The 14,468-nt window shown below is 36.7% G+C and overlaps 1 protein-coding gene across 22 annotated transcripts in view; it reads right to left on the bottom strand.

Annotated features, from left to right (window-relative positions):
• Positions 1-692: 692 nt before the first annotated feature.
• The window catches only part of CACNA1D (calcium voltage-gated channel subunit alpha1 D), a 165,734-nt gene continuing 151,958 nt past the window's right edge, over positions 693-14,468 (bottom strand). For 20 of the 22 annotated variants that reach the window (XM_040646100.2, XM_015292987.4, NM_205034.3 and 17 more), the window contains 8 exons: positions 10,664-10,780; positions 8,823-9,190; positions 8,509-8,535; positions 7,586-7,735; positions 5,931-6,094; positions 4,878-4,999; positions 3,877-4,197; positions 693-2,881 (listed from right to left, as the gene is read on the bottom strand). In XM_040646100.2, coding sequence (XP_040502034.1) covers positions 2,588-2,881; positions 3,877-4,197; positions 4,878-4,999; positions 5,931-6,094; positions 7,586-7,735; positions 8,509-8,535; positions 8,823-9,190; positions 10,664-10,780 — 1,563 coding nt within the window. In that variant the 3' untranslated portion in view covers positions 693-2,587. The remainder of the gene's footprint in view (positions 2,882-3,876; positions 4,198-4,877; positions 5,000-5,930; positions 6,095-7,585; positions 7,736-8,508; positions 8,536-8,822; positions 9,191-10,663; positions 10,781-14,468) is intronic. The other 2 variants (XM_015292996.4, XM_040646102.2) reach the window with 1 other exon arrangement.

Below are 14,468 nucleotides of genomic sequence, written 5' to 3'. Positions count from 1 at the left end.
CTGCCCATCAGACCATTCAAAACTGAGGACTAACTATACTACTAGCAAGAAAACACAGTGAAGTCAGCATATCTTTTTCTGTCTGTTCAGATGTATGCCTAATAAAAAAGTCTTGTTCAGCGCAATCTACTCCATTAGATGTGCTTATGAAAAGTCTATACAAGTAAGCAACCTGGTGGATTTTTTTGTTGTTTTAAATGTTCCATCTCCAGCTGCTTTAAAGGCATTTTTCAGAAATGAGGTGGAGCTTGAAAACTTCTCACTGTTATTTCTGTGAGATAAGATCTGAAAACTTGATTTTGGTATCGGAAACTTTGCTCCTGTAAGCTGAGATGGGTAACAAAATGACTAAAGTGGGTGACCCAGCCAAGTGACAGACAGGCACAACAGATTTACTTTTCACTTCTTAAGCGAAGTTAAGTCAGATTTGCCTGATTACTTCCATAGATCTACACCTCTGGGAGCATTAATCCCCTAGCGTGTACAGCAGGAATACAGCCCTTGTTCATACAAATACTCTAATCACTTTTCTCCTTTCTGGTTAACAGCAATTATTCATAAAGAGCTTGCACACTATGAAACTGTAGGTTAGTTACCAAATTCTGTGTGTTCCTTCCCATTCTCCAAATGGTGCGAACAGGATTTCACTTTTGGAGCTTTCTGGTGAAAAACTTAGTAAAAGGAGTCCCAGGTATAATAAAATTATTACACAGTTTTATTTTGAAGAACATTTTGCATTTGTTTTAATACAAAATGATTTAGGTCAAGAAAGAATTTACAAACCTTTAAGTTCTTATCCTGGCATTTGAAATGATTCCAGAGGAAGTCTGTATGCTATTCATAGGAAATTGTCATTATGTACAAAATGTTTATTGACATGTTTTAAACATCACATTTGTAAAAATGTGAACTGGATTGCTATCTAGCATATGAACTACAGGTAAAACCTGATAATGCAACTTGTTAGAACAAGTCATTGTTATCCAGTGCTAACAAAATAGACAGTAGCTTTCAGTATTTTTTGATTTTCCTCCAAGGTTGTATTAGCCTCAAAGTCATTTCAGGGTTTTACTGCATTGTGAACAATATCTCAGCCCTCTTTTGATTGCATAAAAATAAATCTTTGAAATAGTACACATAAAACAGAAAGGTAGAGGCAATAAAGTAGTATACTTTTATATATTTTTTTCTTCTTTTTTTTTTTTGGTTCTGTGAAGAATCATTTAATCATATTTCTTCTTCTTTTTCTGAGCAAAGTAAGCAGTACTGAAGTAAAGCATTCTCCTTTACCTATGAAGTAGTTTCTGCCCTAGATACTTTCTACCACAGTAGGGTACATAGGCAGTGTACTTTGTCAAAACATACTGTGCCATGACCAGTAGTACCCTGGCATGAACTTGCCAATTTTTTAATGATTTTAATATTTCAGTAGCATGGGATTAATACAAAAATAAAATTACAGCTTATTTTTCAATCAAAATGTTAAAATAATTTCAAATCTTTTACCTTTCCAAGTATAAGACTGCAAATGGTCAACTGTGCATCCCTTACACAGAGAGATTCATTTGACACCATTATGTTAAAAAAAAAGTCTGTGTTGTCAAGTTCACACTTGACACTTTATCCCAAAAAGATTTACAATGAGAGGTGGCTCTATTTAAATATTTATGCTATAGATCTATATATTCCAAGTAAAAATACTCATATCTAGAATTCTGTGGAGAGTTACAATAATTAGGGTCCATAAATATTGCTGCAGTTCAATTACGGTACAATAATTACAAAATATAGAACATCTCTTTACAAATACAAATCATTGTATATTACAATTCATTTACAATATTTTCTTCTATATAATTTTTAGCAAACTATCTTATCTAATTCTACTTTAACCTGGTTGCAAGTGCATTAGTAAGAATGCAATTATTCCAGTATATTTTGCCCTTAACGTGATAGTCATAAAACAGACTATCTGAATGATATTTTCCTATGTAAACTGATGTTACATATAACAGAGTATTCTTTATATAACTTCTTTTTCCAATGATCTCTAACAGGTAGAGCATGACAAACCATGTTTTAGAAGAGCATTAAGAAAAGAAATCAGGAGGCAGGTTTGAAAACAGTATTAGAATAGATATGCAATGGATAGCTGATATGCTCTTGAGTACTGAGGTAATGACATTACTGGTTGTCATCACTCACCTCGTGTTGTGCTGGACTTACACATTTTCACTGACAAAATCCTGCTCTACTATGAAGGACAGTAGCACAAGGTTGAAGAACAGGCAAGATATTACACCTCAGAATCCCACTCTAGCCCTCAAAAAACTGATTGTCAGAACCTGCTTCTTTTCAAAATAACCTTATTCCTACAGAGAAACTGAAGATTCTGTGGGAAGAGATGATGTGCTGCAGCTCTGATCACATTTCAGCAACGTGGAGATAATCTGTTTATTAGTTATGGCTTCCTTGAGGTGTGACATCACTTGTACAAAACTTGATCGGTTAACCCCAACTAGTGCCTAGCATCTTTAAACTATGAGGCACTTTTTCTGTTATTTAAAATCTTTTCCCTTGCTAAATACTATAAGCTTGTAATGCATATCATTTCATCAGCTAAGTCTTCTTCATATCGTCCTGGTTCTGGTTCTTCATCACTGTAGCCAGGACCAAAATCTTGAAGTTCATAATCTTGTCTGCTTAAAATGGGAAACATATCCCCATTGGTCCCATTGCTAATATTTCCATTGAGAAGATTACTTGCTGCACTTTCCATCTCATCGATAGTCATGTCACAAGCATCAGCAATCTCATGTTTTGTAGCTGAAACAAATTTAGGGTCCTTTGCATACCTTCCTAGGCCTTCAGATATAAGTACCTGGCAGATGGAGAGGAGAGAATATGATATAAAGCAGAATTATGGAAGAAAAGACATATCATAAAAACATTTTTCATTTGTGGAAAATACTAGAAACTCCATGCTAAATCACAAATCAACAATTAAATGGCTTCAAACTACACCGCATCAGTTATGTGGTATTGTAACTGATAATGCAGTATATGTAGTTGTTGTCCCGTATTTATCACACTCCTCCTAAATTTCTAATGATGACATCTACTAAATCCCAGACGAGAAAGCTGGGACAAGTTGCTGAAACAGAGTTCAAGATACATTCTAGGTATCTTAGAATAAGTGGAAGAAGGATGCTGAAGTCCCATTTGGAAACAGTGAAGTATATTGTTTAACTTGTAGCAACAGAAAGGAAATAATAGATGGAAGCAAGAACAGTAACTATCATACTCAGAAATGCAATATGTTACCATTATTAATACAAAAGAATTTCTAACATTCTTTAGTACACCTGCAAATCAATCCTGGTTGGCTTTGTTCACCCTCTCTGTGGCCAGTACACACCTATTTCATAGAGTTCTTGTTCTTTCAATCAGATTATTGCAAAAATAGCTATGTATTTATACACATAAAATAATATAAATAAATAAATGGAAATAAAGCAGAGAAAACACATGTATGAATCATCGGTTCTTGTGAGAGGATACTTCACAATTGATCTTCGTTGACTAGAAAGCCTAAAGTTCATTTTACATCCTGACCTTGATGTGTTCCCAGCTTTCCTTCTACTGATTTCTTGCAGCCTGCCTCCCAGCCCCAACACAGATGCTGTGATTTTGGATTCCACTGAAACTTTACAACACAGCAATCAGGAAGTTTCTTTACTTAAGATCAGTTTCAGTTGAAAGTGAAAATACCACATTTTCACAGAGGTCATGTAGACTGAACCATAAGCATTTTAATGTTAACACAAAGGCTAAGCAGACACTCTTGATGACTTCAGAGGTTTCCGTAATACTTACCGCTTCTACCAAACTGTCTGCACTCCTCTGTTTGTCACTGTGTTTATGCCTAAAGTCATTAGGTACTGTTAAATTGGCTGGTGTAAATGTTCGGTAGGAGATATCAGGGTCGTCTGTGTACCAGGAGCTCCTGTGCAAGGAAGGCAGGCTACCATTCATATGTTCTGTAGATTCAGCCCTGTCAACTTGGATTAGAGGTGTATAGTATGGGGTATGGTCCCTGTTGGGAGGGGTTGCAGGTGGGGTAGCCCATGAACGCGTGGAACGACTTGGTGAATGTTTATGAGCTTTACTGGAATCCAGACCTGCAACAGCCATGACCTGGAATGGAGAAGAATTTTTTAAAGTTAGTGATTTTAAACACTCCGAGTCATACTCAATTCTGATCTCAGCAGTTAGCTCCAACCAACTCTTCAGGCTGCTGCTATGCAAAGTTAATGTTTTCTGATGTTTAGAGTCATGTAAAAGAGGAACAGAACTGAATTTAGTAAATAGAGAGCATAAAACTGTATTTTTTTTTTATCATAACTAGTTTATGTACCTTGCTTTCTTTGGCCTCTGAGGAAGAGGGACCTATTCATCATCCAGAATTGTTTAAAAACCTCTGCCTGGGGCTGCAGCACGGGATAGGAGACTTGTGCCACAGAAAGATTTTGTTTGGTAATATGAAACAAAACCATTTCACTTAATATGAAGTAATTAAAACATTAAAAAACAATTAACAAGACCACATGACACAAGTCCTAGTTTAGATCAAGTAAGTAGACATATATAGCATGTAAACAGGAAACAGTAACCTGATTCAGAAAAATTAAATTCAGCTATAGGACAAAGAATATTCACCATATACTGCCTATGCTTATTAAAAGATCTGAATTATTCCCTAGCATCCTCATGCACTAGGAATGACCACCTAGTACTTTATCCACGCATAATCCTCTAGTACTGTTTCAAGCCACAGTGATAGTCTAAGGTACAATATAGAAGAGTCCTGGATTTACCTGCTGTTGCATTAGGTGAAGTGGTAAAGCAGTGCGATGATGGAAATTTGGAGAGAGTGGTATATCATCTTGACTACTCTGTCGGCGGAGGCATTCAAAATTAAAGGAAGATCGTCTATTTGCTATGGAGAAAGCATAATTGATTAGGAAAATGAATCAGTTTTCCTCAAAGTCTGTTGTTTCCAGAATTCCACTGTGCAACAACTATCACACAAAAAATATCCTACTGATAAGAAAAAGAGTTTGCTAACAGAAGAAAGCAGTTGTTTATAATGTATAGATTCATCATATGAGCAAATACAGTCATAGGCAGAAATATGAACAGCCTAACAGGACAGAATGTGAAGCAGTCATGTTTATGAAGGAAGCGTTTTACAATGCTGCAGATTGGTTTCTATTCTTAACTTCAGAGTTTTGCTGAACACTGCTGTGAATAATTAAAAATAAGAGTTTATTCTTTCTTCTCCATACTTCTAAATTCATCATTCTAATGAGTCAGACTTCCAAAGGAAATACCAAGTCCCTAGTTTATAAATAAAAAACCCTCAACCCCACACCATTAAGCTCGCTCTTGGTTCTATTTTCCCTGCAAATAACTGAATTTCAGTCTCTAGTGTTCACTAAAACAGTAGGAGGTATATGGAAGTAATGTCATTAAGAAGCATGGCTGTTATGGCCAGGGAGGTGCCAGCAGATGAGACAACAGCAATGCTGCACATCTGCGGGTGTGAATAAGGAAGGCTCAAACTGAATCCATCTGATAAATGTTTCAAAGAAAACTAAAGCTGCATTCTACCTTCATTTACCAGTTCAAGTAAATCAGCAATTGCAGTGATTGTTTTCATACTATTGGATCAGTGAGACGAGATATTTGACTGATTTTTATGTTAGGATCTGTAGATTTTGAGCACCTCTCAGAAATCTGCTGGCAATATTCATCATGAAATGTCACACTTGAAATCCAAGCTACAAATAAGCTTTTTGAACTGGAAAATATTGTTATGAATTCAAATGATTCTGGGTTTGCAAACAAATTGTTATTAATGTACATACATGCTGGTGTTGGAGGTAGCAGCCGTCTCCTAGGAGATCTTTTCGTATCATAACAGGTCTGTGAATCATCTTCCTCAAAAAACCCATGTGGGTGATGGTAACCTTTTGGTCTCTCAAAATCTGAGTCATGGCAGTGATGTCTACAGTGGTAATCATACACATGTCTGAATTCAAGTACAGTAAAAAAAAAAAGATTATTTCAGAGGTTCTGTACATTGAGTCATTCGGATTTCTTCTAGAAGATATAAAAAAACCCTATATATTATATAATTACATGACTTAGTTTTAAAGTCTATACTGTGTATACAAATAGATTTGGAGGTAGCATACATTTTTCTACTAGTATAATTACATAACATGTCGTCAGATGAAATGTTTATCAAAGTATATTTGCAATGAAGTTATTCCTACTAATACAGGCTAAAGTGAATGTTGCTTAAAAAACAACTCTAAAACCAAAATTCTGTTCTCTTATCATTCTTTTTTTTTTTTTTTTTTTTTTTTTTTTTGAACCCTGGTGGTGGAACACAGAAGTTCAGAAAACAGAATTCAGCCTTTCACACTCCAAAAACTTCTTTTGTCAAAAATAAAATAGTACAAGGTTATTATTTGGCTGCAATTATCATACAAAAAATGAGTATCCTGAGAATTCTGTAAAACTCAGCTTTTATGCAAATCTTAGCTTTCACGCAATCCAACACGATGCAGATTAGGGTGCCAATCTTGTCAAAATTCCTATGGCAAATAAAGATAGCATAGGAAGAGAATAAAGCACGTCTGGCGCTAGTGCATGTTTGTTTATGGATCTAAGATAAAATGGAAGTAAATTCCTCTATTTCTGGGCTGTCTTTCAACACTAAAAAAAATATTAGTAGAAGTGGAGAATATTTTTGGGAATTTGTTGAAGAAAATTCAGCAGAAGAGAAGCTTTTAAGGAAGATAACCAGCCAACAAGCTACTCAAGATTTTTTAAGTCCAAATGCGAAGTTCGGATCTGACGCTGAAGCAATGTCACAGTGGTGTTTGTCAAACCAAACCAACTTTGGAACCACAGTTCTAAAGTTAGAAAAACCTACCATGGTCCATTCCTGAAGAAACCAAGCAAAAGAAAGTTGCAGCAAAAAAGTTAAAATTATCAAAAGAAAATCAAGGCTTTATTTGCTTGAATCTAAAATTAAGATTTGAATGCCAAGTTGAAAACAAGAACAACAAAACTACTTCACAGAAATGCTACAATTAACTAGGCTACCACTCTAGGTTTGGGCCAGAAAAAAACATAATTGAGTCATAAAATTGAAAGGAATTGGTTTATAAAGCTAGAACCCCGCAGTTACAGCACAGAGCCTCAGATCAATACAAGTTTCCATATTGGTCAGTAATACAAACATGAAGCAATATCAGCACTAGTTTATACTCAGGTCAAATGAACTTTCTGCTTTGCTTTAAATTTGGTCAAGAATTTCTGCTGGATTCAGCATTTGATGACAAATACAAAGATCCTTGGTACACCAACTCTTCTTGTCCGTCACTTCACTAACCAGTGGTTGTGAAGCATTATTAGAGGATTTTCAGTGCAAGTGCACTCAGTGAAGCCTACATGGATGAGGTACATCAATTACTGCAGTCCCCTCCTCAGTTTAAACAAACATACTCACCTGTTTCCTGACAACATGCTGTCTTCCTCATAGTATTCTTCTCCACTATAATATTCCTGCTCTCCCAAATAATGATCATCATTGCAATAGTCTCGAATGTCACGTTCTTCACGGCAAATAGTTGGTCGACGGCCGTCACCAGAGTCAGACCTGTAAGCAACAAGCAAACACTTGGGACTGATTATGGTGCTTTCAGGAAAAAAAGACAAGAACTGACAACTCTTGTGGGCAGAGTGTGACTTTACAGTATGTTCTGCAGAAGTACAGCCCAGAAGTAGTTGATCTGATACAAATATGAAAAGATGGGGGGGATGCATATTTGGGATGCAAATATAAAAATGTGGAGATGCTCTGCAAAGCCAAATACATTTGACAAAGACATTTTTATAAAATATAAATTCAGAATACTTGGTAGAATAAACCTCTCTCAAATGTCTCATGTTTATGAAATAGCTAAAAAATTAAAGAGAACTCATTGATGTCATCCAAGAAAAATCGAAACTGAGTGTGTACATCTAGGTGGTACAAGGTAACACAGAGTGCACGTTTAGCAATGAATTTCATATAACACACTATATCCAATTTTAAAATCTTGCCTTTGGAAACACTCAGACATAAGACCAGGAGAGGTGTTGTGCCTCATTCAGATGCAATATCAAATAACAATATACATAGAAACTATCATCATTATCTTTCCAGTCTACGCAATTCAATTTTTAACCAGGACTACTATCAGGTATGATCTTCTGCCTGTTGAAAATGAACCTGCCCGGACATGTTTAACTAGAAGATTACTCTCTAAGAATTGGCAGTGGAAAATGTGTCTTAGAAGTATTCCCATATTTTTTTTCAGCACATGCATTCTAAGACAGTTAATTTTTAAAGCTAGGAACTACTTTGTAAACATAAAAAAGTTAACTCACCTAATATATGTTTCGTAGTAGCGGGTTCTATCCAGGTAAGCCATGAAATTATGGAGAAAAATATTTTACAATCACACAGTTTTGAGAAATTCACTGGTGATTACAATGCCTGTAAAGTAACTACTCTTTTAAGAAAATGACTATTTTCAAACCTTATTAAAATTATAAACTTTTCCCATATATTACAACTGTAAGTTCATAAATCAATAAGGAACTGAAATGAAGCTAAATATAACAAATTAGTTTCACATAGCACAAGTTTTCTTACAGACTATTCAAAATTCCTTTAAAAGCAAATACACATGTAAATTTACCTCCTACTGCTTGGCCTTCTACGCTTCTCATGGTCAGCTCTAGAGTACGAATGGTAACCATTTTCAGATCTATGCTCGTGACTTCCAAAATTAGCGTGTTTTCCGTGAACAACTTTGGATACATTGGCATTATTGAGATTGGCATTTGTTGAGTTTGGAACTTGTTTTCCTACTGAGTTGTGGTTATGATGATTGTGGTACACAGAATTTCCTGTATGAGGATATATATTTTTCTCAGTATCACTTGCAGATGGAATTGAAGGCCGCTGCACATGTAAGGGACGGTGCGTGGTGTTGATCTGCTGAAATGAATCTCGTCTGTCACTGCTAATATGGTTTATATGGTTGCCAAAGAGGGCACCATTCCTCTGTTTTAGGGGAAGAGAAAGAAAACATAAAATCAGATACCTTAGTAGAACAGATTTTTGACTGATGATTATTTACTTTTCTCCTACATGCATACAAAGTAACAATTCAAATACACTGTGAATTTCCTTTCTAATTTTATGATGCCTCAGATGGCATCTCCTGAAGTGACAGAGATGTGATTGTGACAATGACAATATTGGGATTTCAAAGTCAAATCAACATTATGCAGTGAACATTATTCTTTTTCCATACACCTGTGACATGTATCTTTCTCCATGTTTTGTTATACAGGAGAAACCCAGATTCCCATACATGAAGAACATGCACCAAATTCCTCAGAAAGGGACATGTCTGTGTAATTCTCAAGAAAGTTTTGGTGGAATTCTCCTATACCCATGGAGCACTGGTTTGCAGCAGGCATCACTCAGACAGGATGGAGTGCCATGCAACAGCTTGCAAGCATATCTCAAGTAGACAGCATTAAGCTTCAGTGGTTCCATTCTTCCTTCTTGCAGAGGTACAAGAAAGAGCAATAACTCTTTATCAGCCCTGAGTGTGTAATGGATGGTGAGAAAGAGAATGAAGTGAAAAATTATGACTATGTCATGCAACTCTCTTTTACATCTAACCCAGATTATGTAGCCTCCCTGTCTAGCCAGGTGTGGGTCCTGGATGACAGCAGTCTGTCTTGAAGCTCAATCTAGAGAAGACAGGACGTAATGATGATTGGCAGAGAAACGCATCCACTGCTGGTCACTGCAGCACTGTTCCCAGTGCCACATCCTCCTTTTTGGTGAAGGACAAAAGCAAGCTATGGGGCTTATGACAATTTCTGCAGAAGCTCACCTATAAATCTACTTTTTATTTAAGCTTTCTTGCTGGCTAGCAATGGTGTGCAGATAGCTCTTGAAACTAATCTCTTTTCCAGATTGATTTCTGTTGATATCCCTCACAGGAAACTGGGACTGGCTTTTATGCTTAGTTGACTACAGTGTAACTCTAGGGTTTTTTTTGTTGTTTTTTGGGTTTTTTTTTTTTTTATTATGTTTTTTTTTAATACATGCACCTCTGCATCTGTTGAGGCTTGGCTGCCTAGAATTGCATCTCTTCCACCAATGCAGAAGTTAAGGTATGTCCAGTTTCCTTAACACTATCACAGTTTGATTTTGTAGGCACTGTGCAAAGCTCATACTTTTCTTAGGATCTGCTTAAGAATAAGTAAGAAATAATAAGAAGGAATTAGGGGTGCAGGAACTTCTTCTAGCAGGAACTGCTTCCTAACATTATGATGAGATGCAGGTGTCCTGGTAATACCACTTTTCCAGATATAAATGAAATATACTGATGTTTATTAAATATTTATGTTTTGCTGACTTGAGGTTTTTATTATTCTTCCACACTCAGGGATAAGCTTATTCTATAAAACTCATATTACATAATAAAAAAATCACATAGCCGTGTTCTGACATTACTTTATAAACTTCCTCCTCCTCGTCTGGATTGTTTTCCTCTGGTTCATCATCTTGCAAGTCACAGGATATAGCTCGGCGTATTTCAGGGCCAATATCATGAAGTGTCCTTAGTCCTGCCTAAATCAAGGACAATATCATAATATATTAGGAATGCAAACTCTTCTTTAGTTACTTTTAAAAACAGTCATCAAGTTTTTCTATCCTGGTAGTTGTAGAGGGTGCATCCTCCTATATGTCTCTATGCTTTTATAAATAAAAGGCCTGTAGTCCACTACCATCCAATCCTGTTGAAGTGATCACATCCTTCTTACCAGAGTAGATGCTGACTAAAAGACCACTGATGTTTATGGAACCCTACATCATCTTATAATAGAGCAATAAGCAATCAACAATAGTGTATTTCAATGGGATGTATGTTTAATGTCAAAAACATGTTTGCAGCCTGTGTTCACACAGGAAACATGAAGAGATCTTTGCTATAGCAGCAGCAGTTTTAGCAGAGCTCAAATGGTAAAGAAAGCAGTGAAATAATTCCAGCCCATCTGCACCGCACTGTGATACACAGAAACCTGTTTTAAAGCTTTAGTTTAAGACAAAAAGCCACCTAGCTCCAGCAGCTGGGAGCTCAGCATGTACTCATTCAAATTCCTTCTCCAGTCTGCTAGCACGAGTGATTTGTAGCAGGAGGTCTCTGCTGGGACTGCCAATGAGAGACCTACACTAGGCACAATTGTTGCTAATTATCTAAAAGTCTATTTTATCATTTAGCTGGGGTTTTTGATACAGATATGTATCAAACGCATGTTATTTGCAGGAGGAATGGGCATGAAGATGTGCATTATTCCCATGGGGAATAACGTGGCATGAAGATGTGAGGGGAATTTTGCATGCTTCATTGCTGCAGACAGAACTGAAGGACTGTGGAGGACACCACGTGTGGCTCGGTCCCACTCACGCGACCCCGGCAGCACGCTGCAGCCAGGCTTCAGCTCCAAATGGAAAGAGCTTGCTGGCTGGGGAGCAAAATGGTGTTTGGGCAGTGTGGGCAATCAGAACCTGGAAAGGGATCAAGCAAAAAGCTTCATATCTGACTTTACCATACACTCTTCTTCAGGTTTCACTCATTCTAGTATTTCACTTCCTAAAAAAGGTGCTTGACTAATCACATTACCTACCTGAATTTGGCAATTACATTCTCTTTCTCAAGGGTGAACTTCAAGAGATATGCTATAATTGAACTGAACTAAAAATCACTTACTGGAGAATTAATATACAATGTACTTTTCATGAATACATTCTCCTACTTCGTATGCTAATTGCACAGCCAAGCTTAGCAAGGTTGCTAATGTCATCATTGTGTAAGGAGGTACTAAAGGGAAGTAACATTAACACTCCCAGGTACAGATTTCAAGGCAGACCAAAGGCTTTAGTATTTGGTTAGTCAGACATTTGTAACAATAATCACTTGCATTTCCAAATCACTGGCAGTTTAAATGACAAACAGAATACAAAGTCAGAAATCCTAAAGTAAGAAAACAAGCATGCAGAAGAATAGGTGAATAGACCTACGCTACAGCAGTGAACATAAAGGACAAAGTAGCCCAGTCTTGGTTCCCCAGCATTACACATCTCCACTGAGCCCATCCTCTCATGCTGAGGCTGAGCTCTGCTCTACAGCTGCACGAAAGCTCTGGGGGCTTTCACTCAACCCCAGCCTCCCTTCTAGCTATGCCTGTCTGTGAACACAACACTCTAAGACAGCAGTATTATAAATTTTGACTGGTAAAAACTACCAGCTTATATTCCTGTCTGACAAACAGATACAACGTCCCATAAATGTATGCCTGAATGCTGAGAAAAGGCATATGTTTGTCAGCAACATATTCAATAGTCACGTAATTTCAATTACACGTCCCACTTCCTTCTGGTTTATTTCTTGGAGAATTACTCCCTCTTAATGAAGGCTAAATAAAAGCAGGCAGCTTTTATCATCTCATTTCTCTTCAGCATCACTAATTTGCCTATGACAGATCTCTTGCAATGACACAACCAGCAGCAGAATAGTAAAACCTGGATCACTGTACATAAACATGTATCTGCTGGTTTAGCTAAAACAATCAGCTTTATTCTCTGACCTCTCATATTCTCAGTTCCAAAGCCATAGGTGCTACATGCAATACTTTTTTGCAGAATTAAGACGTTCATCAGCTTATTTGCTCTAACAGATTCATCAACAATTTTGCCAACTCTGTCATTAAAATGACCACTCCCATGTACTGCCCTATTTCAAGCAGAGTACAATAAAGTATTCCAAGCAATCTAAGAACAATTTTTGTGCCAGGAGAGCTCTGCACTGTGAGACAAATTCCCTTGCTGATAAGAAGACCATACCTTGAGACATGAGCCGAACAACTACCGCTGAAGTTGGACTGATGCAAAAATACTTATCTGGCAGTAGGAATATTGCTCCTCTGAACCACTTTTAAAGTCTTCTGCAAAGACCACAAGGGAAGTATGGACTGATACAACATTTTGTTTTTACCTATAAGTACATTTTTAGTGGATACGCATTTTCTTTTTTGCATATGGAAGTCAATATTTATGTACATTTACCCCGTAGCTTTCAGCAAACTTTGTTTTCAAAGGCATTAGAAGATGGAAAGATCTATAACAGAGCAGATAAAACACATGCAAGTGATGTTCAGCCACTAGCTGTAAAGGGATAACAATCAAAACTGCACACTAAATTATTCATGCTGCTCTGCAAGAGAGCAGCTGTTGTTTCTACTCAGGTTTGTTGATGTTTCTTTGAAATGGAGGAAAAAAAGAGATACATGCTACTGTGTTTGACTGCATCTAATTCTATTCTAAAGATTTCACAGGACATTTGCAAAAGTGTTTTTCTTATTCAGACATTTTCTCTGCAAAATTTAATTTCTGATGCCTTTGTTGCTTAATTTGTTGTGTGGGAAAGATGAGATGCATCAGTCCAACAGTTAGTTAGCAAACCAGTGACACTTAGTGCTCTGAGCAACTTAATTACATGATAAAACCAAGCATGGCTTTAAATAGGCTTTCTTCTAAATATACAAGATGCCTTGAAATTAACACAACAATTCTGTGCAGCTGTGCTTTATGAGGCACAATAGCACCTGCAATTCTTTCAAGATGTCACGAAGCACAAAGCACTCAGCACTAATAGACAGTGTGCTAGGATCACATCTCAAGAGACGATTAATGATGCCTCTGTCAGTGGCACAGCACTGAGATGACATGTGTGCTTTTATATGCTGAAGTAACAGAACTGTAGGAGTCCCTCAGTGGGAAAAAATGTCCTATGACTGATAAATGTATCTCTGAATTGGTCATTCAGAGGGAGAGCACCTTAAAAATACCTGAAAAGCACCATGCAACAAAACACAAAAATGTGTAAAAGTTAAACGTGGGAGCATTAGAAAGTTAAATATTTTAAAAAGATTATTTTTAACTACTACCAAGTAGTTTTAAGATCAATTTTATACATCTACGTCATTCACAAAACAATCACATCATTTTTGATCTTCATTTTACAGCAAGAAGATTCTGTATGATGAAAGAGCCCAAAGTCAGAACTTTTAGAAAAGCATGTCAGTGTTCATAAATATTGGAACAACCAAAAAAGGATTTTCTCTATGTGTGAATCAAGTGCAAATCTGTCTTGAAGTATGAAGCAGCCTACACATAAAGAAGTTTAAGCTTACATTAATATGAGTAAATGCAACGGTTCAAATGAGAATCACTATAACCACAGTATTTAAACAGTGCT

Source organism: Gallus gallus, chromosome 12 (genome assembly GCF_016699485.2).
Source record: "Gallus gallus isolate bGalGal1 chromosome 12, bGalGal1.mat.broiler.GRCg7b, whole genome shotgun sequence".
NCBI classification, from domain to species: domain Eukaryota; kingdom Metazoa; phylum Chordata; class Aves; order Galliformes; family Phasianidae; genus Gallus; species Gallus gallus.
Note: the sequence above shows the minus strand (reverse complement) of the source record. Positions and strands in the feature narration are given on the sequence as shown.